A 27,935-nucleotide genomic window follows, 5' to 3' on the forward strand; every position below is an offset into this window, starting at 1 on the left:
CTGGGTCGGTCCACCTTCTCACTCACCTGCTGGCAGTCGTGCACTGCCCTCTGCCGTGGCCCGGCCGGTGCTCCATTCTCTTCTGCCTATGACCTCGGATCAGACATGGTGACCTGAATTTAAGCATATTACTAAGCGGGGGAAAAGAACCTAACACGATTCCCTCAGTAACTGCAAGTGAAGAGGGAAGAGCCCAGCACCGAGTCCCCGGCCACCTGTCGGTCACGTGAAATGTGGCGTATAGAAGACCTCCTTTGTGTCAGTTTCAGCATCAGTTCCTGATGCTTCACTTTTTTTTCAAGATGAAGATGTTGATGATCCTGACAACCCCACACTTGCAGACATGTAACTTTGCCTGAAGGTGTATTAAACGTCTCACTTTAGAAGTGGAAGTGCTCAGCTGTTCTGTATAAGTTAATTCCTGTACATTTATCTGTACGCTTTATTTTATCTGTGCCTGTATAGTACATTATTTTATTAAAATTTCACTTGCTACTCATTTAATATTTCTGTTCCATTATTATCTAGCTTGTACTGATTTACATGTTATTTTAAAGGTATGATGAGGCGGATAGCAATGCTTAATGTGATCCTTCTGTAATTCAGCATTTTCAATAATCCAGTGCTCCACAGGTCCCAGTGGTGCCAGATTAGTGAAGGTCAATCTGTATATTGCACCTGGGGAAAGTTAGCATCGTAATTATGAAAAGATTAATACTTTTTTGGCCTCAATTTTGTTTTTTAATTTTTTGTAAATTACTGACAGGTTTTGGAACTTCTCTATTGATTTGATATGATGCACTCTGTTATGTAGATCTGCTCAAAATCCTCAAATATATTTTAAATTTAGAAAGTGAGATAGTAAAATGTGAAAATATTTGTGAGGTCTGAATACTTTTTCAAGGCACTATATGTTAGATATTGCCAAAAGGTTTTGTTCAATGGAATGCTAGAAATAAACTACTTAAAAGGCTGTGACTATATTCCATTTGGCACATTCTTATAGGCCATTAGGTAACAATATTTTTGGCTCTGGGTTTGAAACCAGCTGGGTTAATGGGAAAAACTGCCTGCTGTCCTACAAGAATTCAGTTTGAGTTATCTTTGTCCAAACTGTGCAAACATGATAAAACTAATATCTATTGGGACTAGTTTGGTACCATGTTGTTATTTTTGTAGTGAATACAAATGAATGCAGGCAGTAAAAATTAGCACATCAAAGCCGGATCGATCATGGAGTTGAGCCACTTTATTTGGAGAGTGAACTTGTGTTTTAAATCTGTGTACATCGAGTTACACTGAATACTTGAGTTGTACTATTACCTTCCTTTGTTCCAAACACTAAAAGAAACAAGAAGCTGAAGGAATTTGGGGTTAAGCAGCATCTAAGCAGCATCAATGGAGGGGAATTAATTGACATTTTAGGTTGCTATTCTTCATTTGTGTCGAGTTGTAATGGTGGCCAGTATAAAGGGGTAAGGGGAAGGCATAGAGTAAGAGCTGACAAGTGATATATGGATCTGTCAGGCAGGTGGAGGAGGACAAAGTTGAACTAGCAGCAGAAGCTGGGTAGTGATAGCTGGAGGTGACTAATCAATGCACACAGGATGTCTTAAGGCCAAATGAATTGGTAAGAAAGGAAGATGGAACATGGAAGCACATAAGAAAAGTAGGGTGAGCAGATTGGTACACTAGGGAGAGGAGACCTAGTGGGAGGAATGGATGGGCAGAGGTGGAGTGGTGGTGAAAGGGAAAGAAACCAGGAATCTATAGTGGTTTTCAGGAAGAACTGGGTAGACCCAGAGAAGAGAGAAAAGAGGGGAAGCAGTTTATCTGAAATGGGAATTTCAGTGTTCATAACCATTGCATTGTAGACTGTCCAGGTGGAATACGAGGTGCTGTCTTCTACAGTTTGTAGTTGGTGTGTAGCCTTACCCCGGCAGTCAAAGAGGCTGAGGAAAGACAGGATGGTGTGGAAATGCAGAGATGAATCAAAGTGGCTGTAAACCAAGAGAAGGCCATGGTGGACAAAGTGGTTGCCAAGTTTGTGCTTTATCTCACTGATGAGACCATGGAAACCAGTTGTGATATTTTCCATTCACAATATTTCCCATTAGATTTTCCACCAGGAAGAAAATTGCTTGGACTTTTTCAGTGCAATCCAATTATGCAAGCTGTGATGTTAATAATGAAGATATCAGCACTAATGACACTAATAATTTTGTTTGCAGTTAAAGCATGAACCCATCTGTCAAAAAAATGCTAACAAGAAGAGGAAGACCTTTGACTCCAGTAGACAGAGAGCTGAAGGAACTGATATTCCCACCCTAAAACCTCTAAAGCCCAGGGTAGGTAGACAACAGTTTATAAAACTTTAGAAGTAAGGTATTATTTATTTCTATCACAAAAAAGCAATAATGTTTTTATTTCAGCTGAATTGACAATTTTTCATTATCATGTAGTGAAACCTCCAGATTGTGTCATGAAGAGCAGATAGTAGAATATATTAATTTTTCAGGGAAACATTGCAGAATGTAGTTAAGTCATATGCTCAGTTGAAAATTTTTATTTACTTCTGGCCGAAAATGCTACCAACATTCAAAGTAAATTTATTATGTAAGTACAGGTGTGTCATCATATATAATCCTGAGATTCATTTTCTTGCATGTAATCACAGTAAGTAAAAGGAATGCAATAGAATCAATGAAAATCTGCACCCAACAGGGTGGATAGCAACCAGTGTGCAAGCCATAAACAGCAAAAAGCAAATACAAAAAAAGAAAAAAAAAATAAGCAATAAATATCAAAGCATGAGATGAAGTGTACTTAAAAGTTTTTCCATAGGTTGTGAGAACAGTTTCATGATGAGGTGAGTGAAGTTTTCCCCTCTAGTTCAAGAATCTGGTGGTTGAAAGGTAATAACAGTTCCTGTAGGTCTAAATAAGGTCACCTTACTAATGGCAGTAGTGAGAAGGGAGAATGGCCTGGATGGTAGGGGTCCTTGGTGTTGGATGCCGCTTTTCTGCAACAGCACTACATATAAATGTGCTCAGTGGTGGAAAGGGTTTTACCCATGAAGGACTGGGCCACATCCACTACATTTTGTAGGCTTCTCTGTACGAGGGCATTGGTTTTTCCATACCAGGCTATTATGCAACCAGTCAATGTGTGGTACTCTTCACCACACATCTGTAGAAGTTTGTCAAATTTTAAGATGACATGCTGCATCTTAATAAACCTTTAAGAAAGTAGAGGCGCTGCCATGCTTTCTTTGTAATAGCACTTGCCTGCTTTACCCAGTACAGATCTTCCAAAATGATAACACTGAGGAATATGTATAGAGTTGAGAAGTTTGGGTAGTGTAGGAAACCAGCAAGGTCAGTAACCAAAGAGTAAAGGTATTTGTTATGAAAGGACCAGAGAAGAGTTGGAGCAGAACAATCCTAAGCAAATTTTACCTACTTGGAGTGTATTTAACTTTCCTGGAATGTGTCACCTGATGTGCAGTTGAAGTGATTTTAATAATAACTCAAAAGGGGAATGAATAAAGATTGTTGGGATGATTTGTAGCCTAATGGGAAGGAATAAAAACTAATGGGTTGTTTCAGTCAGTTAGTGTTTAGTTAATTGGCTTTGTGCCGTAATCTTATTACTGTTTCATGACTGCTTCTGCAAATAAGTTTTTTGCAAACATTATGAATAAGTGCTTTTTGAGAAATTGATTTGGGATATTAAACTAGCTTCTTCCTCTGTCATGAGGTTTCTGAATGGTCCATAAAACCCATGAACACTACCTTATACAAAAAGTGAATAAATACTTATTTCTGTAATTTATAGTGCAGCATGAAGTACATTAGAAATGTTCATTTTTGAAGGGGAAAATAGCTTTTTAAGATGCATTGAAAATTGCCAATGTATAGTTATCCATATTGAAACTGAACTTTTCATTTTGTCATGCTGATAGTGAGTTTCTATTGAAGCATGGAACAGGAAATAAGAATGAATATGACTACATGCAATACCTGTTCAAGTTAATGTGCCAATTCAATTTTATATCCTTTAGCCAGAGCCTCCCAAAAAGCCCTCAAATTGGAGACAGAAGCATGAAAGCTTTATTGCTACCATCAGAGCAGCCAAAAAGGCTACCCTAATAATAAAGGAAGGGGGTACTCCACCACCCCCACCACCACCCTTATATGATCCAGGTATGGCATTTCCAAGTAGTATTTCAATTTATTAGTTTTTAAAGAAGGTTTAATAATTTAGTTATTAATACAGAGCTAATATTTATTTGCCTGTTCTACTTTTAAAATTGGTTGATCCAATTTTGTTATTGTTTTTGCTTGTTAATAATTTTTCACTTTTTCTTTGGTCTGTTTATAGCAATTTCTATTTTTGCAGTTTTTATTCTTAATGACTACACTGTTTTGGTGGTGTTGGCGTGTGGTTAAGGTGTTTGTCTAGATATCTGAAGGTCGCTAGTTCAAGCCTTGGCTGAAGCTCTTAACAAGCACACTGAGCAAGGCACTTAACCACACATTGCTCTGCGACAACACCAGTGCCAAGCTGTATGGGTTCTAATGCCCTTCCCTTGGACAACATTGGTGTCGTGGAGAGGGGGGACTTGCAGCTTGGGCAACTGGAGGTCTTCCATAAAAAATAAAACCTTGCCCAGGCTTGTGCCCTGGAAACTTTCCAAGGTACAAATCCATGGTCTATCGAGACTAACGGAGGCCTACACACACACTGTTTTGGTTTTGTTTCCAAATTTAATTTTCTCTGGGACATTTCAATACATGTAAAACAAATGAAAGTTGTTCACTGTATCTTACTAGATATGTGTACAATAAAAGATTATCTTTGCTAAGGTCTACTTCTTCTAAAATAGTATTATTTCTAGACCATAACAGTGCAACTTAAGTTTTGTGAAGTTCCTATTTATATTTTGTGTCCTGATCACTGTAACCCATTTCTGTGAACGTATGATTTCCATAGAAATACACAAAAAATGTAACTTAATTCTGCAATACGACATAGGAAAATGTCAGTTTTGCAGAACTCTGGCTAATGATCAGATTTTGTTGTGGAAGTAGGTAGAGCAAAAAGACTCAAAAGGACACTTGAAGACAGGAAGTAATATTACAAAACATGGAGCTTGAAGAGGGAATTCTGAATGGTAGGGATAGTACGTTTAAAGAATGCCATCTTCAGACCCAACAATGGAATAAGGTGAAAAGAATCTATCAGCACCCCTTAATAAGAAACTTCAAATAGATCTTCACTTCACTTTCAATTTCAAAGAAAACGATCATAGCAGGTGTAACTTTTCTTCAGGACTATTTTATTCTTCCTGGAATTGTTTGTCTGATTTACAAGTACGTGTATGAAGTAAAAAACTTGTTTATAGCATCATCACTAGCACATATCATCATATATGGAGCATTCACAAGAAAAACATTAATTAATCATAAATTATCCACATTTTTTACCAAAAAAATGCAATTAGAGCAAAAAAAGTCTGTTTTAATGCAGGGCTGTTGAAGTGGTCACACTGCTGCTAAGCTGTAGTGATCAAGTTTTTGCTAGTTGGTTCAAGAACACATGGTTAAAGTGAAGTAGCTATAATAGATGGGAGCAAAATGAAGTAACTCAATCATGGCTGATTTATTTTCCTCCTCAACTCTTTTCTTTTTCCTATACTCAATGACTTGATCTCCATTGTCATTTGTGGCAACAAATTCTACAGATTCATCACCCTCTGGCTAAAGAAATTATTCCTCATCTCGCTGATAATGAGGGAGCTATTGTAGTCTGACATACTGACCTCTACCTGGCCGAGGCACAGCGACAACTCTGATACCTCTTATTTACCCCTTGATCATGACCCCACTAAGGAGCACCAGGCCACTGTCTCCTATACCATCACCAAACTTATCAGCTCTGGGGATCTCCCAACAACTGCCACCAACCTCATAGTTCCCACATCCCGCACTTCCCGTTTCTACCTCCTATCCAAGATCCACAAACCTGCCTGTCCAGGTAGACCCATTGTCTCAGCTTGCCCCTGCCTCATGGAACTCATTTCTGCATACCTTGACACTGTTTTATCCCCCCTTGTTCAATCCCTTCCCACCTATGTTCATGACACTTCTCATGCTTTGAATTTTTTCAATGATTTTAAGTTCCCTGGCCCCCACCATCTTATTTTCACCATGGACGTCCAGCCCCTATATACCTCCATCCCCCACCAAGAAGGTCTCAAAGCTCTCCGCTTCTTTTTGGATTCCAGACCTAACCAATTCCCCTCTACCACCACTCTCCTCCATCTAGCGGAATTAGTTTACTCTCAATAATTTCTCCTTTGGCACCTCCCACTTCCTCCAAACCAAGGGTGTAGCCATGGGCACCCGCATGGGTCCCAGTTATGCCTGCCTTTTTGTTGGCTTTGCAGAACAGTCCATGTTCCAAGTCTATACGGGTATCTGACCCCCCTCTTTTCCTTCGCTACATCGACGACCTCATAGGTGCTGCACTCATGCTGAGCTCGTTGACTTCATTAACTTTGCCTCCAGCTTTCACCCTGCCCTCAAATTTACCTGGTCCTTTTCCGACACCTCCCTCCCCTTTCTTGATCTTTCTGTCTCCCTCTCTGGAGACGGCTTATCTACTGATATCTACTATAAGCCTACAGACTCTCACAGCTACCTGGACTATTCTTCTTCCCACCCTGTCTCTTGCAAAAATGCTATCCCCCTTCTCACAATTCCTCAGTCTCTGCTGCATCTGCTCTCAGGATGAGGCTTTTCATTCCAGGATGAAGGAGATGTCTTCCTTTTTTAAACAAAGGGGCTTCCCTTCTTCCACCATCAACTTTGCTCTCAAATGCATCTCTCCCATTTCCTGCACATCTGCCCTCACCCCATCCGCCTACCACCTCACTTGGGATAGGGTTGCCCTTGTCCTTACCTACCACCCCACCAGCCTCCGGATCCAACATATAACTCTCTGTTACTTCCGCCACCTCCAACGGGATCCCACTACCAAGCATGTCTTTCCCTCCCCTCCCCCCCCTTCTGCTTTCCACAGGGATCGGTCCCTACGCGACTCTCTTGTCCATTCATCCCCCCCATCGCTTCCCACCAATCTTCCTCCTGGCACTTAGCTTTGCAAGCGGAACAAGTGCTACACCTGCCCTTACACTTCCTCCTTCACCACCATTCAGGGCCCCGGACAGTCCTTCCAGGTGAGGCAACACTTCACCTGTGAGTCGGCTGGTGTGGTATACTGCGTCTGGTGCTCCTGGTGTGGCCTTTTATATATGGGTGAGACCCGATGCAGACTGGGAGCCCGTTTCGCTAAACACCTACGTTCAGTCTGCCAGAGAAAGCAGGATCTCCCAGTGGCCACACATTTTAATTCCACTTTCCATTCCCATTCTGATATGTCTATCCATGGCCTCCTCTACTATCAAGATGAAGCCACACTCAGGTTGGAGGAACAACACCTTATATACAGACTGGGTAGCCTCCAACCTGATGGCATGAACATTGACTTCTCTAACTTCCGTTAATGCCCCTCCCCTTATTTAGTTTTTTTTTCTCTCTCTGCCCATCACTCTGCCTGTTCTCCATCTCCGTCTGGTACTCCCCTCCCCCTTCCTTTCTCCCTTGGCCTCCCATCCCATGATCCTTTCCCTTCTCAGCTCTGTATCTCTTTTGCCAATCACCTGTCTGGCTCTCACCTTCACCCCACCCCCTCCAGTCTTCTCCTATCATTTTACATTTTCCCCTCCCCTTCCTACTTTCAAATCGCTTACTATCTTTCCTTTCAGTTAGTCCTGACGAAGGGTCTCGGCCCGAAACGTCGACAGCGCTTCTCCCTATAGATGCTGCCTGGCCTGCTGTGTTCCACCAGCATTTTGTGTGTATTCCTCATCTCTGTTTTAAGGGACATTCAAATCTGGAGCTGTGCCCTCTGGTAGTAGACTCTCCAATTTTTGGAAATAACCTTCCCACAATCACTTTTTCTAGGGCTTCTATAATTGATAGATTTCAATGAGATCACCACTCATTCTTCTAAATTCCAGTGAGTACAGACCCTATTCATGAAACTGTTGGTGTAGGACTTTAGGCTTCTGTACCTTCTATCTGAAAAGATGGAATGGCCTGGATGGTGTGTTTTTTTTTTGATGATAGATTTTGCCTTCTTGAGGCAGTGTCTCCTGCAGGTACTACCAGTGATGGGAAGGGATATGCCCATCATATATTGGGCAAAGTTCAATACTCTTTGCAATTTCTTGTGTTCCTGTGCATTCCTGTACTAGACCGTGATGCAACCAGTCAGAATATTTCCAACAGTACAGCTATAGAAGCTTCTTAAGAGTGTTCAATGACAAGCTGAACATCCTAAGAAAGTATAAGTGATTTCCTTTTGATTATATCTATGTGTTGGGCTCAGGACTGGTCACCTGATATGTTAATACACAGGAATTTAATGCTGTAGACTATCTCCACCACTGACCCCTCGATGCAGACTAGCACATGTTTGCCTTTCTGAAATTACAATCTGTTCTTTGGTTTTGCTGGCATTAAGTGATTGTTCTTGCAGCACCACTCAACCAGGTAACCAATCCTACTCCAGTAAACTGACTTACTTGAGCGTTTGGGGTCTGATGTTCCTGTTGTTTCTCCTTGTGGGTAATCTGTTTGGCTTTTGTGAGAGGGAGGGGTTAGGGGCTACCATATAACTACTTAAATGATTTTCTGTATTTTATGGCTATCTGGAGAAGACAAATCTCAAAGGAGCTGTATTCAGCATACATACTTTGATAATAGCATAAACTTTTGAACTCGTTGTCACCTGTGATCTGGCCAACATCATGTCATTGACAGATTTGAAGATGACATTTGAGTCAGAACCACTCCCAGTTCTGCAAGCATGATTTTATCAGGGAATTGTATAAAATATTTTTTCTTTTGCCTGCCTGTTTTGCAGTTCTGTAGTTTTAAAAGTTCTTCATTCTTTTATCCTTCCTTATTTATGTAGAGCCCCTTGAGTCTTTTCTTTTTTCTTTTTCAATCTCGTTATTGAATTTCATATATAAAAAAAATAATATAATAATAAGTAGGTTATAAATGCATAAGACTTGAAATTGAATTAATAGTAGGATAACAATATCCTATTAAAATATCAACAGAAAAACATAGTATATTATCAATCAAGTCTATAATAATTATATGAAAAAAAATAAAAATAATCATCAAAAGAAAAAGAAAAAATTATAAAAATACAGGCAAAAAATATAAAAAAAATACTAAACTAACATGGGCAATAATAACAGTTTATTTGTATATGATAGTGCCAAAAACTCCGGAACTCCATACCTGAACAAGAATAAGAAAAGAGAAGGTCTGGAAGAGGCCAAATTAATTCATATGAAAATGTCGAATGAACGGTCCCCAAGTTTCTTCAAATTTAATTAATGAGTCAAAAATAGTGCTTCTAATTTTTTCCAAGCTCAAAAAAGAAATAGTTTGAGAGAACCACTGGAAAGTGGTAGGAGGATTTACTTCTTTCCAATTTTGTAATATAGACCTTCTGGCCATTAATGTTACAAAAGCAATCATTCGTCTAATTGAAGGGGAAAACTGATTATCATCCTCATTTGGTATACCAAAAATTGCAGTAATAAAATGAGGTTGTAAATCGATATTCCAAATTGAGGAAATGGTAGCAAATATGTCCTTCCAATAGTTATGTAAAGTGGGACATGACCAAAACATGTGGGTCAATGAAGCCACATCTGAATGACATCTGTCACATTGAGGGTTAATATGAGAATTTGAGTTACCTAAATCTAACTTTTTCAGATATTTGCAAATTAAAAATTTTTTACATAAAATTCTACCATCCTTCCCCAATTCAACTTCAATGGACTTTTTAGGTATGATTTTTACCTTAAATCCCTATCAGAAGGGATTAGTGGCTTTTATTTATAATATGATTATGAAGATACAACCAGAAATTTCAGGTAGAATTAAACAAGAATGGGAAAAAGAACTTCAATATAATATATCAATAGAAAAATGGGAAAAAATTTTACAAATGGTTAATTCTTCTTCTATATGTGCTAAACATGCTTTAATACAATTTAAAATTGTACATAGAGCTCATATGTCTAAAGATAAGCTTGCTCGATTCTATTCTCATATTAACCCTCAATGTGACAGATGTCATTCAGATGTGGCCCTTGAGTCTTTTTAAAGTTCTGATTTTAACTTTTCACTATTTTGAAAGTACTCCACCCCATCTTTAGAATGTCCAAAGTGGATTTGTCTACATTGAAAATAGTTTACTGCAATTTTGCGTATACATTTAATCATTTTATGCTTTCTAATTTTCTGCTTTTTCCTCCACTTTTAGCTGACTCACTTTGTATTTCGCAGTCCCACTACTAACAATACTTAACACAGGCAAGGAAGCAGAATGTGTTTCTAAATGCTACATTAAAGTCATTTGGTCTTGAATTAGAGATTTTCCAACTGTTCTACCCACATCTTCTCTGCTGCTGAAAGCTCTCTTTCCCAATTCTGACAAATGTTCTTGGATCTGAAGCATTAATTCACTTCCTCTTTTTTTTTCAGTGGCTTGTCCAACTTGCTGTTTCCAACCAATCCTAGTTGTGTGTGGGATATGTTTCTTGGCATGGCAGTGGTCAGAAAGGCCAGGAGAGTTGAAATAAGTGGAAATTTGGCAATAAACAATGGGTCTTTAAAGTAACATTATAGAAATTTAGTTGAAGAAATAAGAAGTGAACTACCCTGTAAACAGTTACTGATTATGGAGAGTCAAAGTTGACATACCTCTTTTAATGAGGTTTATTTTCAGTGACCAAAAGTAACCAACTGTGAAACAATATCTCAAAACAAGCAGAAATATAACTTGGAGTTGATTTTTTTTTTCATTTCAGCTTTGTTAGGTCCTGCTCATCTATTGTGAGCCAATTATTGTAAATTACCATGTGCCTCTACAAGTTGTCTGTTTTGTTGTAATGCTGAGTATTTTCTATCTAGGAAGGTTTTAAATAATATCGTGCTTTGGTTAGCTAGGCAAAATTGGGTTGCTTTTGTGAGCTATATTTTTCATATGCACGTGCATCATTGGTTTTGACTTCACATCTGAAAAGCCTAAAGGAATTTAACCTGTATTGACAAATAATCTCAGTTTTCTTAATGCAAATGTCCATTTTTATTCTTAAGATTATGTCCAGTGCCCTTATTGTCAGAGAAGATTTAATGAGAATGCTGCTGAAAGACACATTTCTTTCTGCAAGGAACAGGCTGCTCGTGTGACCAAACCCAAGCATTCTAGTGCAAAAGGGAAGCAAAGCTCTCCAACACAGGTAAAGGACAAAAATATTGTGTTAATTCATGATAATGTACTGTAATTTCTTTTGTTAATTTTTGAGACATTTAAAAGATTTTAGTACCTGAGAGTTTTCTTGCTAGTAACTAGAATATCAGTTTTAAGAATTCATGTACAAGGTTGTAAGTAAAATGGATTTCTTATGGACATGAATTAAAAACACAAAATGCTGGCAGGACTCAGCAGGCCAGACAGCATCAATGGGAGGGGGTAGTGTTGACATTTCGGGCCGAAACCCTTCATCACCCTCCTGATGAAGGGTTTTGGCCCCAAACGTCATCACTACCTCCTCCCATAGTTGCTGTCTGGTCTGCTGAGCCCTGCCAGCATTTTGTGTTTTTATTTATTTCCAGCATCTGCAGATTCACTCGTGTTTCTTATGGACATGTATGTGTGGCTGTGATGATTTTGAGTGCAGAGTCACTGATGAGGAGCTGAGCAGCATTGACACTAGCTTCCTGTTAGAGTAGAACTTCTGTGATCTGGTACAGGACTAGCAAACTTTTTGAACAGCTAGATGGTGCTTCCATCAATAACCCAGCACTTTTTTTTGTCTTAGCATATTACATGACAATACCATAAATTGTTCAGTTTGATTAATTTGATTCAGCATGTCAAAACAAACAATATACAAACGATCTTGTCCAAGTCTCACTTATACTATGAACTAAATTAATGAGATGCAGGCATTTTTGAGTAAAAGATCATGAGCGATATTGTACTTGTATTCACTGTGTGTGCTCCAGAAGCCACTTCCGACTAGCTGCTTAATGATGGTTACTGAAAATAAGTTCCTTGCTTGGCTTATCAAAAAATGTATTCTATATATAATCCAAAATTGATGGGCATTATGAATCCCATTTTATAATATGTCTCAACTGTCATTGAGTTTGGTTAGAATTGTATCAGATGACTGCCCTGAAACGTCCAAATGCTATCACGTTCATTTAAGATTATGATTATGAATTATGGTTGTTGAATGTGTTCATTGTAAAGGACTGGGAAAATAGAACTGGAAAATAGAACGAACAAAAGAAGATGAAACTGTTGAGGATTATCAAATAATTTAATTCACTAAAATCTCTGGTACAGGTAACTTAAAATTAGTTGTAGCCTGTGGCTCCACCTCCTGCTCTCCATTTCTCTTGACAGAAAATAAACGGTTTGCATTTTTTACTAGTCAATTATGCTTGGAACCAATGTCTTGTTTCTTTATTATTTTGTTCCACTTGCTGGGTTGAAGTTTTTATTTTACTGAAACACTGGCTTAGTGACTAGCACTGTCTTCTGATAGTCAGAAGACGGTGCGTTAATCCAGAGACCTGTGCCTCAAAATCTGGGCAGTGGCTCAGTCCTAGACTGCAATGCCTTACGGCTTTCAGATAAGCCAACGCAGTAATTCCTTTGACAGCAGAATCAGCAACTAGTTCCCAAGTTCAAAGCAATTAACAAATGAAATCAAAGAAATATAGATTATGTATTGAGTTGTGATCTTGAATATATTGCCTAATGAATGCTGATTCAGGAGTAGTTTTCTAAAGCAGAATTATTCCAGCAAACTGCAAAACGCAATCAATTGTTACATTCTGGAGGAGAGAAGCAAGGATGAGGGGCAAACTGAATGAGGCCCAATGAGTTCTTTCTGTGTGCCATACTGTGAGTTATGAATAACTAGTTCTTTGACTTGTCTTAATATAGTACAAATCTCCAGTGCTTAAGAAGACTAACTCTCCAGTTTCAACACCTAACGCATCAACACGTATTCCCCAACCTTCTCTTGGAAAAACTGTAACAGGTATATGGATTTTTATTTGTTTCTATTAGAGTATATGTTTTTCCTTTTAATTTTTGAACAGCAAATGTTTAAGGAGATGAGGTTGGTGGGGAGTGGGGTGAGTTGATAAGCAATGGATATGTATTCGGTTGGAGTGAGACAAAGTCATCTCAAGTCATTAGCTGTTGCCAATGTATGCCTCAGGAGTGTTTTAAGATGGGATGAAAAAAACTGTTAAGCAGATTGAAATCAAGTACTCAGGCACAGTTTGGAAGCATGTGAGACCCTTCTGGCCTGAATCAACTAAATTGTGAAAGAAAAAGATAATTTAAGATTTTCAGAATGTTCTTTCAACTATTTTCAATATGATGCTCAAACATAGGGAAAATTTTAACTTGTTTGCCACCTCTTATTAAATATTTAAAATTGAGTCATTTTCTGTAATTATACCCGTGCAAGTTGCTTATTTGATGAATTAATTAATTCTTAAATACAATATTTTAATTGTCAGTGTTTTGAAAACCCAACTGACACCACATTGCTATTGTAGGGGCTGGCTAAGGAGGATCCATTTTATTGTTATTTTCATATTTATATTGATTTGTAAATGTTTTAATGTGTTGTATATAATGTTGTCTGTTTTAATTTTTTTAACTGCATACATCACTTTTAATAACTTTTAAGCATTTTCTAAGACATTTATAAAGATGTTTTCTCACTTTGATGAGAAATAAAACCTGGTTATGAAATGATTGTCATGGTTTCTGGAGAACGTTCAAAAACCTAGTTATCCCTTGGGTTTTATTGCGTAATTCTGAGTGTGGAGAGTCATTTCATGTTTGGTCCAGGTAATTTCAAGAAGCAGGCAGTGTTTAGTCTGAGCTAGCTGACAATCTTTAATTGTCATTCTTAAAAGTGTGCACACTTAACTGTTATCTTCAAACAACTCCTTGGATATTACTTGCTGCACGTGTGCTGAAAATGTGGAGTAATTGAATATGGAAACTGTAAGCTATTAACTATAAACGTGTTTTGCTGCAATACAGCTGTTTCTTCATTCTTCAAACAATTTAACATGTGTGATCAGTTTCTGTTAAACAGCCTAGATTGGGACCTTTGGTTTTAAATAAAAGGTTGGAAGTTATATTATTACTCCAAATGATGTCTTAAGATACTGAATAAGAATTGTATCTTAAGACATCATTTGGAGTAATAGTATAATAAGAGTCGTAAAACTCTGAACTTCCATTTAGATACTGTACATGTGGGGAAAACATCAAAATGACTTGATGTTTGTAGCTGCAATAATTTATCAAAGTTGTAACAAACATTTTGTTTGCAGTATTTTCTACCGCCAAAAGTAACTTGCCATCAGCCAGTGAAAATAAGCTTCGAGATGGGTCACCAGTAAAACGGACTCCCTCTGGTGCTGGTAATATTTCTGGACCAGGAAGTCAACCCACTAGGTGAGGATGGAGCAATGAATATAGAGTAAACTCTATACTAAGCTTGTTGATTTACTTTAAATTGATACAGATCTACTGCAGAAATTTAAATAAAATGTGTAGACTTTTGTATTATCTTTTTGCTCCAGCAATGTGATTTGAACTGGGCAGAAGTTAATGAGTTGAAAGCAGTTTCTCAAAATGGCACGGTTTCTATTTGACTTTACACTTCATAAAGCAGTGCCATAAGACATAGGAGCAGAATTAGGCTATTCACCCCATCGAATCTGCTCCACCATTTCTTCATGGCTGATCTCAGATCCCACTCAACCCCATACATCTGCCTCCTTTGATGCCCTGACCAATCAGGAAACTATCAACTTCTGCTTTAAATACACCTACAGACTTGACCTCCATGACAGTCTGTAACAGAGCATTCCACATTCACTGCTCTATGGCTAAAAGAAAAGTCCTCCTTGCCTCTGTTCTAAAAGGTCACCCCTCAATTTTGTGGCTGTACCCTCTACTACTGGATATGCCCACCATACGAAAAACATCCTCTTCACATCAACCCTATCTAGTCCTTTCAACATTCGGTAGGTTTCAATGAGAACCCCACGCATTCTTCTAAATTCTAGTGAGTACAGGCCTAAAGCTGCCAAACATGCCTCGTGCATTAACCCCTTCATTCCTGGAATCATCTTCGTGAGCCTCCTCTGGACTCAGTCCAATGACGACACATCCGTTTTGAGATATGGGGCCCAAAACTGTTGACAGTACTCCATTTGCAGCCTGACTAGTGTCTTATAAAACCTCAGCATTATCTCCTTGCTTTTATATTCTATTGCCAGTAATTCAGTACTAAATTATTACTTTGTTAGAGCCATCAGCAGTTATGCCAATTCTATTTTAAATACTGGTATAGCAAATGAAATTCAGATCCACAAAAATAAATGGTAAAACTCTATCTAGTCCTTTCAGAAACCTTAATGCTTATTGTTGTTAGGAAAATCTTGGACTCTCCATAAGACCAAAAAAACATATGAGCAGAATTGGGCCATTTGGCCCATTGAGTCTACTCTGCAATTCTATCAATGCTGATTTCATTCTTCTGCCTTCACCCCGTAACCTTTGATACCCCTACAAATCAGGAATATATCAACCTCTGTTCTAAATATACCCAATAACTTGGCCTCCACATCTGTCTGTAGCAATGAGTTCCACAGATTCACTGCCTTCTGATCATAAAGAACGTAAGAAATAGGAGCAGAAGTAGGCAATCTGGCCTGTCGAGCCTGCTCTGCCATTCAATAGGATCATGGCTGATCTGGCCATGGACTCACCTCCACCTACCTGCCTTTTCCGTATAACCCTTAATTCCCCTATTATGCAAAAATCTATCCAAACTTGTCTTAAGTATATATACTGTGGTAGCCTCCAATGCTCCATTGGGCAGAAAAATCCACAGATTCACCACTCAGCTCCTCCTCATCGCCATCCTAAATCTACTCCCCCGAATCTTGAGGCTATGTCCCCTAGATCTAGTCTTAGCTACCAGTGGAAATAGCTTTCCTGTCTCTATCTTATCTATCCCCTTCATAATCGTATATGTTTCTATAAAATCTCCTGGCATTCTTCTGAATTCCAGCGAGTACAGTCCCAGGCAACTCAATCTTTACTCATAGTCTAACCCCCTCATCTCTGGAATCAACCTCGTAAACCTCCTCTGCACCACCTCCAAAGCCAGTATATCCTTCCTCAAGTAAGGAAACCAGAACTGTATGCAGTACCCCAGATACAGCCTCACCAGTACCCTGTACAGTTGCAACGTAACCTCACTGTTCTTAAATTCAATCCCTCTAGCAATGAATGCCAACATTTCATTTGCCGCCTTAATAGCCTGCTGGACCTGCAAACCAACTGTTTGTGATTCATGTATAAGCACTCCCAAGTCCCTCTGCACAGCAGGATGCTGCAATTTTTACCATTTAAATAATAATCTGCTCTTTCAAGTCAAGTCAAGTTGCTTTGATTGTCATTTTGACCGTAACTGCTGGTACAGTACATAGTGAAAACGAGACAACGTTTTTCAGGACCATGGTGCTACATGAACAATACAAAAACGACACTGAGCTACGTAAACCATCACAAAAACTACACTAGACTACAGACCTACCCAGGACTGCATAAAGTACACAGAACAGTGCAGGCATTACAATAAATAATAAACAAGACAATAGGCACAGCAGAGCATAGTAGGTTGGTAGTCCGATGGCTTGGGGGAAAATCTGTTACATAAATAAACAGCTGAATGGCGGTGGCCAGGGATTCTATCCATTTCTGTACTCACGCCGAGTATTTCGTTGCCACAGACGTAATCCAATTTAATGTCAATTGGAGAGCAGTATGGACGGGAGAGCCGGCCAGCTAGGACTTGCTTTTTTCCTGGCACAGACTCCTGCCCGCTCTCCTCGCTTCCGTTTCCTCGCACACTGCTTATGCTGTCCCCACCTCTGGCCACCGGCATCAGGTGACTTCGAGGACTGCAGTCAGCAAGCAGACATTGGAGAGCAGAGTGGACTTGAGGGCCGGCCGGCTAGGGCTTACTTTTTTCCTGGCATGGACTCCTGCCCCCTCACTTTGCTTCCGCTTCCTTGCATACCACTTATGCTGTCCCCACCTCCGGCCACTGGCATCAGGCGACTCCGAAGACTTTCTTTTCTGGACATCCCTCTATTCTGATGCAGTGCCTTCTGGTCCAAGACTTGCCTACTATGGGAAACATCCTCTCCACCTCCACTTTACCTCAGCTTTTCAATATTCGATAGACTGTAGTTCTGAACTAAGGATAAAGAAAACAATAACCTCCAGTGTACCTGCCATATCCCCCTTGGGAGCGAAGCTCATTTTAAACTGTAATGTCCCACTTCATTTTCATATATTAAAAATTGAGTGACTGGAAGGCAAGCAGAGAATGGAGGCAAACATAGGCCAAATATCAGAAGGTTTATAAAACCCTAAGTTATAGGAGCAGCATTAGGCCATTTGGCCCATCAAGTCAGCTCCTCCATTTCATCAAGGCTGATCCAATTTTCTTCTCAGCCCCTAGAACCTTCTCTCTAGACCATAAGACATAGGAGCAGAATTAGGCTATTTGGCCCATTGAGACTGCTCTGCCATTTAATCATGGTTGATCCTTTTTATTTCTGCTCAACTTAAGATCTTCTCTAAGAATTCCAACAGATTTTTCAAACAGGATTTTCCCTTAAGGAAACCATGCTGACTTTGTCCTATCTTGTCCTATGTAACCAAGTACTCCATCACCTCATCCTTAACAATTGACTCTAACATCTTCCCAACCACTGAAGTCAGGCTAACTGGTCTACCTCTTTCAGAAGCCCAAGGATCAGTTCATCTGATCCGGATGACTTCTATACCTTTTAGGTCTTTCAGCTTTCAAAGCACCTTCTCCCTTGTAATAGTAACTGTACCCACTTCTCTTCCTTCACGCACTACAACATCTGGCACACTGCTAGTGACTTCCACAGAGAAGGCGGATGCAAAATATTCCTTTAGTTAATCAGCCATCTTCTTGTCTCCTATTATTATTCCTCTTACCTCATTTTCTAGCAATCTTATGGACCTATATCCATTCCCATCTCTGTTTTATTTTTTTACCTATTTGAAAAAACTTTTTCCACTTTGATATTATTTGCTAGCTTGCTTTCATATTTCATCTTTTTCTTCTAATGATACTTTTAGTTGCCCTGTAGGTTTTTAAAAACTTCCCAATCCTCTATCTTCCCACTAATTTTTGCTTGTGTGCCCTATCTTTTGTTTTTACATTAGCTTTGACTTCCCTTGTCAGCCACAGTTGGACTATTTTATCATTTGGGTATTTCTTCATTCTTGGAATACACGTGTCCTGCACCTTCCTTGTTTTTTCCAGACATGCTAACATTCCTGCCAGCAGCTCCTTCCAATTTACTTTGGCTAACTCCTGTCTCATACCACTGCAACTTCCCTTACTCCACTGAAACACTGCTACGTTCAGCATTCAACACAATCATCCCTCAGGAACTGATTGGAAAGCTGAGCCTACTGGGCCTCAGGAACTGCGTGCTCAGTCCACTGCTGTTCACTCTGCTGACCCGTGACCGTGCTGCAACACACAGCTCGAACCACATCATCAAGTTCGCCGATGACACGACTGTGGTGGGTCTCATCACCAAGAACGACAAGTCGGCTTACAGAGAGGAGGTGCAGCAGCTAACGGACTGTTGCATCTCCTTTCAGTTTCCCCCTTCTCCAGCCCCTTATCACTCTTACCTGTCAGCTTCCCAGCTCTTTACCCCTCCCCCTCTCCCAGTTTCACCTATCACCTACCACCTTGTACAACTTTCTCCCCTCCTCCCCACCTTCTTACTCCAACTTCTCATCTTTTTTTGCCAGTTCTGATGAAGGGTCTTGGGTCAAAACATCAATTGTTTACTCTTTTCCATAGATGCAGCCTGGCCTACTGAGTTTCTCCAGCACTTTGTGTGTGTGTGCTGCTTGGATTTCCAGCATCTGCAGATTTTCTCGTAATTATTTATAGATGGTGGATTCTTGATTCAGAGAAAATAAACTTTTTTTTGTCTTAAATTTCTTGTTTTCGTTCTTGTTTTTCCTATCCAGGTTTTCATATTCATCCAAATTACATTTGCAACAAATATCACAAGAGCTACTGCACATTCCATGAACAATTCCCTTACACTTTCTCAGTCTTGTTTCTGTTGCACCTTTCAATAGTTTTTGGAATTCCACCATTATTGCATTCCACTGTGTTAGCCCTAACATTGTTGTTATTTCATCAGAGGAAGTCCTAAAGTTTATTAATTGTGAACTATATAGTTTTGCCATAGGTCTACAATTATATACCAGCTCTCATATTGCAGAACACATGAGTGTTTTTTTAAACCACATTAACCCAGACCTCTCAATTTTTTTGTCATGAAGTAACTGTGTTTTCTGTTACAAATATATCTAAATTATGTTTTGATGGTGGCTGTGGCAGAGAATTTTGCATCTTGTAACAAAAAAATTCATACTTTTTTTTTACATCAGTTTTGCTTCAATCTCTAGTAATCTTGAATTGAAGCTCTTCTTAACCAGCTGAATGTCACTTTGGTGTGAAAGCAATTGGAGCTTCCTAGATCCAATTTTTTAAAAATTTCTTAATATTCAAGTTCTACAAAAGCTCTCAGAAATGTCAATTAAATGGTGATGTAGAACATAGGTATCTACAGCACATTACAGGCCCTTCAGCCTACAATATTGTGCCAACCATGCAACCTACTCTAGGAACTGTCTAGAATTGCCCTACCACATAGCCTTCTATTTTTCTAAGCTCTATGTGCCTATCTAAGAGTCTCTTAAAAGATCCTGTTGTATCCGCCTCCACCACCGTTGCTGGCAGTGCATTCTTTGTACCCACCATTCTCTTGGTGGAGAACTTGCCCTTGACATCCTCCCTGTACCTACTTCCAAGCACCGTAAAATTATGCCCCCTTGTGTTAGCCGTTTTAGACCTGGGGAAAAAGCTTCTGGCTATCTCTACATCTTGTACACCTCTATCAGGTCACCTCTCATCCACTGTTGCTCCAAGGAGAAAAGGCCAAGACTTAATGATCATATGAACTGCTAAGATTAAATTTCTTAATGTATGAGGTAGCTACATCTTTTTAACACTTAGGTTTTACTAAGGGGTGGTGGTGTTTTGGGTTAGGGACTTCCAGAATTTCAATAACAAAGTTATTTTTCCTGCAAGACCTTTGAAAGTAAAGGTATTTGTCATAGCTGTAAAGTTATTTATAGAAAGATGCATGGGGGAAGGGCAGGTAGTGTTGAGGAAGCAGAGAGTCTGCAGAAAGACTTAGTGAAAGTTGGAATACAGTGTAGGGAAGTGTTTGGTCATGCACTATAGTAAGAGGAATAAAGGTGTAGACTATTTTCTAAATGTGGAGCAAAATCAGAAATTGGATGTGCAAAGGAACTGTGGGAGTCCTTGTGCAGGATTCCATAAAAGTTAACTTGAAGGTTGAGTTGGTGGTAAGGAAGGCAAATGCAATGTTAGGATACATTTCAAGAAGATTAAAATATAAAAGCAAGGCTGTAATGCTGTGGTTTTGTAAGGTATTGCTCAGACCACTTTTGGAGTATTGTGAGCAGTTTTGGGACCCTTATGTAAGGAAGGATGTGCTGACATTGGAGAGAGTCCAGAAGATATGAGAATGATCCCGGGAATGAAAGGGGTAATGTATGAAGCTCTGGGCTTGAACTCACTAGTGTTTAGAAGAATGAAGAAGACCTCATTGAATTGTATCAAATATTAAAAGGTCGAGATAGAGTGGACGTGGAGAGAACATTTCCTGTAGTGAGTGAGTCTAGGAAGGACCAGAGAGCACTGTCTCAGAATACAAGGACCTCCCTTTAGAACAGAGATGAGATTTCATTAGCCAGAGAATGGTGATTCTGTGGAATTCATTGCCCTAGACAGCTAAAGAGGCCACGTTATTGAGTATATTTAAAGTAGAGGTTGATAAGTTCTTGATTAGTAAAGTTGTCAAAGGTTAAAGGGAGAAGTTGTGAAAATGGGTTTGAGACAGATAATAAATTAGCTATGATGGAATGGTGAACAAATTTGATGGGCTGAATGGCTTAATTCTGTCTCGTGGTCTATTTTGTTACTATAGCCTAAAACTACAGAAGGCAATATATTACCTGTCCAAGTATCAATAGAAGTGATTGTTTGTCATTACTGAAGTATCTCAAAACTGATGCTTAATAGTACATACACACTGTTGCTACTTGAAGCAATTCATATTCACCCTCGATATCAATTTTTCAAAATATAGATAACATTCTCTGTGATTCAGATTAATTTATTTATCACATGTACGTCAGAGCATACAGTGAAAGTGTAATTTGTGTTAAGAACCAGCACAACTCGCAAGTGTCAGCACACATTTCAGCACCAAGATAGCATGCTTGGCAAAAGCAGCAAACAAGCCCTGTTCCTCCCAAATGCAGGCAACAGGGGCCATTAGGGAGAATGCTGTGGTTGACATGGACCAGTTGGGCCAAATAGCCTGCTTCCGTGCTATATTGCTCTGACTATGAATATGCTGTCCAGGCATGCAAACATAATGCCTGAGATGTTTGTGCCCTCTGTAATCTTGCCCAAATGACTGTTGACTTTTTACCATATAGTTCAACGTGAGTAACATCACAGCTGATTTCAAGTCTGATCTTGCCCATAATTAACAAAGTTACTTTTCTTTGGAGGCATTTAAATACATTTAGGAAAATGAATGCTGGTTTGTTTTCATCCTTCTGTCTTACCCTCTTTCCTTTGTTCATAACAACCTTGTTAGATCAGTTTTCATCTGATTAAGTGAACATCTAAATATATCTGTTTGCGAATGATCAGAACAGTTACTGAAAATAAACTTTAAAACAAGTGGTGAAATTATTTTCATCAATGTACACAGGTATCATTTTGTGAACTTTGCAGACAATATGAAGATACATGGAGGGGCAGATAGTTTTTGAGGAAGTACAGCAACTACAGAAGGATTAGGAGAATGGGCAAAGAAGTGGCAGATGGAATATAGTGTCAGTAAGTGTCATGCACTTTGGTAGAAAAAATAAAAGGGTAAACTGTTTTCTAAATGGAGATAATATTCAAACATCTGAGGTGCAAAGGGACTTGTGAGTCCTTGTACAGGTTTCCCTAAAGGTTAATTTGCAGGTTGAGTCTGTGGTGAGGAAGATAAATATGATATGAGCATTCATTTCAAGAACACTAGAATATAAAAGTAATGGTGTAATGTTGTGGTTTTGGTGATGCTTCACTTGGAATATTGTGTGCGGTGTTGGGCCTATTATCTTAAAAAAAATTATAAGGTGATGCTGGAGAGGATTCAAAGGAGGTTTACAAAAATGATTCCAGGATGAACGGCTTGTCATATTTCAAAGTGTTTGATGGCTCTGTGCCTATCACTAGAATTCAGAAAAATGAGGGGTGACCTAATTGAAAGCTATCCAATGGTGAAAGACCTTGATAGAGTGGATGTGGGAAGGTTATTTCCTATAGTGAGAGAGTCTGTGACCAGAGGACACAGCTTCATAATGGAAGGGCGACTTTTTAGAATTTCTTTAAACAGAGAGTGGTGGATCTGTGCAATTTGTTACCAAAGGTACCTGTGGAAGCCAAGTCTTTATGTCTATTTAAAGCTGGTTCATAGATTCTTAATTGTTCAGGGCATGAAGTGATATGGGGAGAAGGTAGAAGATTGGGGCTGAGAGAGAAATCATGAAATGTGCGAAGCAGACTCGTTGGACCATATGGCCTAATTCTGCTCCTATAGCTTATGGTCTTATGTTATCTGTGGATATTGTATGTATTGTACGTTCCGTCCATCTTAATACACTATATTTTTTAAAATAGGCCAATTTCTTTCTTTTTCAAACTTTTATTGAATTTTTCAAAAACAGATTCGTAACAGTCATAATAGTACAAAGGGAGTGAGATTACATTGTTGGCAGTTAACACATGAGTAAAAACTATAGGTAACAGTATATAATAGACCTTCCAAACCCTAAATATAAACAGGATACCAGAAAAAAAATTAAAAGATGGAGAAAAACCCCAAATTGAAAAAACAAAAACAAAATATACTGAACACAACTAGAAAAAAGCAAGCTGGGCTATTCTATTACATCCAAAAAAAATTATTAGTGTCATCAACTCCACTGCTCTACTCAAATTAATAATATAAAGGAATTGGAAAAGGTCAAATTACATTCTGTGAAAGTATTGGATAAAAGGCCTCCACATTTCTTCAAATTTAACCAAGGAATCAAAGGTACCACTTATAATTTTTTCTAAATTTAAACAGGATATGGTTTGAGAAAACCATTGAGATGTAGTTGGAGGATTTATCTCTTTCCAATTCAATAAATAGATCTTCTAGCCATTAAAGTAGCAAATGCAATCATCCGCCGAGCTGAAGAGGGCAGATCAATTATTGGTAAGCCAAAAATTGCAGTAACAGGGTGAGGATGTAAAACAATATGCAAAACTGTAGAGAACTGTATCAAAAATATCTTTCCAAAAGAGGGCAAGACCAAAACATATGAGTTAGAGAGGCTACCTCAGAGTGACAATTATCACATATTGGATTTATATGTCCTTCTGGTTGGGCATGTTAACAAAATTTATCCAGGCACTTAATTGGAATTGAGGGAGCGCTTTAACTTCCTCAGATCCATGATATCAGTTGGATTTCATATCCAACTGATAGTATGGAAAAAATTTTAGGCTTATCAAAAGGGTTTAATTGCAATCATCTATAATATGATTATGAATATACAGCCAGATATATCTGATTAAAATTAAAAATGAATGGGAGAAGGAACTTCAACTTTCTTTAGAGAAATGGGAAAAAAAATTTCAATTAGTTAATTTTTCTTCTATGTGTGCTAGACATACGTTGATTCAATTTAAAGTGGTACATAGGGATCATAATGTCTAAAGATAACTTAGCTTGCTTTTTGCCAATTTCTATTATCTGACTGGAAATATGAAATGTGAAACATGAACAGTTAAGACAAATATTGATTCTGTCAAAAGTAGGTCAATGAAAAAAAATGTACAAACCATTAATGCCATACAGAGTTGACAGTGCATCTTAGTGTCATGTTTAATTAATATTTATATTTTAATACTGTATATAATAAAACAATTATTGATCTATTTTGTATTTTAACAATTATGAATATTAACAATTTGGCATCAGAAATTATTGAATCATAATGCAATTGCAAGTTTGATCCATTGATCAAAAACAATTCACTGTATTTTTGTATTGCCCTCAATACTACTATAAGAAATATTGTCTTGCATTCTTCCAAATAATGAATGTTAATACTGGTAAATGAAACACTTCTCCATTCACCCAATGTAAGCATGGACCACTCCAGAAACAGGTCCTCGTACTTAGCCCAGTTTTATGCCATTCCTTTTTGCCCATTATTCCTTCATTTTTAATACTAATTTTCTACTATTTACCATGTTTTTTGAATATCCTTATTTCCCAACTAATTATACATCCAGCTCTCATTCCACATTCTCCTTTCTTTCTGCCCTTGCCTGAATTAATTCTGATTTTTATATTATCAGAGTGTAATGGATTCAACTTCTTCAAGCCAAAAACATTTCCAATGTGTCTTGATTTTTCAATTATTTTAAACAGCAAAATCCTCAGCCAGCCCTTCTATCCCCTTCTATCCAGGCACTTAATTGGAGAGCTTTAACATCCTCAGAGCCAATAAGCTTTCTTCAAGCAAACTAAAATTTTCTCATAATTAATCAACTAAATCTACAGTTCAATCATTGTCCCAACTAGTGCTCTCCATAGACTTCAGTTATATAGTGAATATAGACAGGTTTCTGTCAAAGCCTAAGAATGTGGCTGATGCACCATAAATCTATTTTAATATTGGAGCATTTTATTTCAAACATTACAAACTTATTATGAAGTTGGAACACTTCAGCTCAGAGTGCCCTTATTCAAACTGAAATGGTGGCTTACTGGAGCTCTGCAAAAGTGTTTATTCATAGCAAATCACGAGAATGCTTGTTGGCACTGGTATTCGTTAAAGCATAACACTGAAAAGATAATCCATTCTCTTGTACAAAATCTATCCATTAAACTGTTTTATTTTCTTATCACTTTGGAGTTCTGTTCACTTCCTTTGATGTATACATTAGTCATTTTTTGCTTTTATTCCCAGTAATAGCAGGTCTCGAACACTAGCGCCACCTAGTGGAACTAAAAGTACTGCAGCAGCAGGCTCAGTGAATAGAAAGACCCACAATGCTGAGAATTATGTAAGGTAGGGTGCTGTTTAATTTCATGTAACTTGGAAGGAAAATGTTCTGTGACATTTATTTGAAGAATTATTTTTATATCCAATGTGAACTATAGTGGCAATTCTCCTGTTTACTTTGAAACGCACATATAGGTTTGGGTTTGTGGGATTTTCAATGTATTGGGAGGAATAAAAGCAGAAAATAATTTGTGAAACCCACTGGCTATCGATGGAGTAGCAGCGTTTTTATAGTTGCTCCTACTCTACTTAATTTACTGTTTCCAACTTGTTTTGAATACTTACTTTTAAACATAATATTGTTTTACGATGAGGGGCACCAAAGCTACTGAAGAAAGAAGAGGATCCTTCTATAACTTTGAAATCTATTATGGAGAGACTTCAGAAGCATAAAAAATGAACTTTCAGAGGAATTCCAGCAGGAGTTCCAGCAACTTAGCACTGAATTTAAATGAATGGATGTAAAATTGGATTCTATTCAAAAAACTTTAAGTGAACATGATAAATGGATAAAAGAGAATGAAGACACTTTGACGATGTTGAATGTGAAGATTGATGACCTGGAAAAGATCTGTGATAAACAGTCAAAGGTGAATGAAAAATTAAGACAGAAGATTATCGACTTAGAAAATAGAAGCAGAAGAAATAATTTATGAATTCTGGGTTTTAAAGAGTTAATGAAAGGCAATCAGCCTTCAGAATTTTTTGCAAACCTTTTGGCTAACTTATTTCGGAATATTTTAAGATCTTCACCTAAAATAGACCGAGCTCATAGATCGCCAGTACCCCAAGACCTCCTCCAAAAAAACGACCCCATTCAGTGATAATTTGTCTTCACGACTTTCAAACAAAGGAACTTTTAATTTGTGAATCTCGTCGGAAAGGTATGATTGATTACAAAGGCCAGAAAATCAGAATTGTGGAGGATTTTTCACCCAAGGTGTTGAATAAATGCTTCAAGTTTAAAAAGGTATTGTCAGAATTGTATAATAAAGGTTTTAAACTCTCTCTTCGTTACCCCGCTCGTCTTAGAATCATTTTGAAAAATGGCTCTCAGAAATGGTTCCATTGGACTGGAGAGGTGCAGGATTTTTTAATTTCAAAATCAGTATCAGAAGTTTAACTGTTCAATAATTCCCTCCATAAATCTATATTACATCTGCCTGATGGATCCTTTTTTTTTTAAGAATCAGCAGTCTAACTGTTCATTACTTTATTTTATGAACAACTGTCTTTTTTTACTTTTGCCATACCTTCGCATCTAATTTTTTTGTAGTTTTATTTACATAGAAAATTAAGGATTTAACATCAGTAAGTTTTTATTGTGTTAATACTTTCCAAGTTAATATGTTCTGAATTTTCTTAGTTCTTTTTAATATTTTATACTATTTTTTCATGAGGTTTTTTTTAATAAGTTTTGCTCTGTTTTTTATTGTGTCTTGTTGGAATGCAGTTAGCCTTGAAATCTCTTTGGAGCTCAGCCAGTGGATTATTTTGGGAGGGTAATGTTGGTAGGTTTGGCTGTCGACTGCCCTTTGGTCGACTGTCTCTCTTTGGGTGGGAGGGTGGGTTTCTTTTCTATCAGCTGTTCAGTTCTCTTCGCTTAATTTGTTGCTTGGTTACTTTATCTTAAAGCTCACTGTTTGGATTTAATATACTTTCCAGCAGTTTTTATTCTAACCTCTCTTTGAAGTAATATTTAAAATGGACCATACTATTAATTTACTTAGTTTTAATGTGAAAGGATTAAACCATCCTGTGAAACGTAATATTAAATTATATTAAGAAATTGTCTCACTTTTTTTAACAAGAAACGCATGTTTGTAAATGTGATAATTTACATCTTTTCAGCCATTGCAAGGGCTTATCTTTTCATTCCTTCTTTCAGGCTAAGGCCAGAAGAATTTTGATTCTTATAGACAATTCAGATTTTTTCGTTCAGCATAATGTAGTGTCTGATACAAATGGGCATTTTGTTATAGTGTCAGAGAAATTAGATAATAAATTAATGGTTTTTGCTAATTTGTTTATCCCAAATATAGATGATCCACGTTTTTTTGAACGCTTTTTTTTCCACTTTTACCAGATTTAAATCTGTATTCTCTGTTTTTAGGAGGAGACTTCAACTGTTGTTTAGACCCTGTTTTAGATTGCTCATCTTTTAAATGATTGACTTTTAGTAGATCTGCTTCCTTTATCCATTTTTTTAATGGAATGTGATATTTGGAGCTTTTTGCATCCGACAGATAAAGAGTATTCACTTTTTTTCTCTTGTTCATTATATATATTTTAGGATTGATTATTACTTTGTTGATAGTCAATTGATTCCTTTGGTTCAATCCTGTGAATATAAAGAA

At 38.0% G+C, this 27,935-nt stretch overlaps 1 protein-coding gene across 1 annotated transcript in view; it reads left to right on the plus strand.

Moving 5' to 3' along the window:
* zc2hc1a (zinc finger, C2HC-type containing 1A) overlaps positions 1-27,935 on the plus strand; it is a 90,001-nt gene that overhangs the window by 40,897 nt on the left and 21,169 nt on the right. Inside the window, exons 3-8 of the mRNA XM_059983497.1 lie at positions 2,232-2,348; positions 4,064-4,205; positions 11,259-11,401; positions 13,123-13,219; positions 14,541-14,664; positions 25,483-25,584. Of these exons, the coding sequence (XP_059839480.1) occupies positions 2,232-2,348; positions 4,064-4,205; positions 11,259-11,401; positions 13,123-13,219; positions 14,541-14,664; positions 25,483-25,584 (725 nt within the window). The remainder of the gene's footprint in view (positions 1-2,231; positions 2,349-4,063; positions 4,206-11,258; positions 11,402-13,122; positions 13,220-14,540; positions 14,665-25,482; positions 25,585-27,935) is intronic.

The sequence above is a fragment of the Hypanus sabinus genome, chromosome 1, assembly GCF_030144855.1.
Source record: "Hypanus sabinus isolate sHypSab1 chromosome 1, sHypSab1.hap1, whole genome shotgun sequence".
NCBI classification, from domain to species: domain Eukaryota; kingdom Metazoa; phylum Chordata; class Chondrichthyes; order Myliobatiformes; family Dasyatidae; genus Hypanus; species Hypanus sabinus.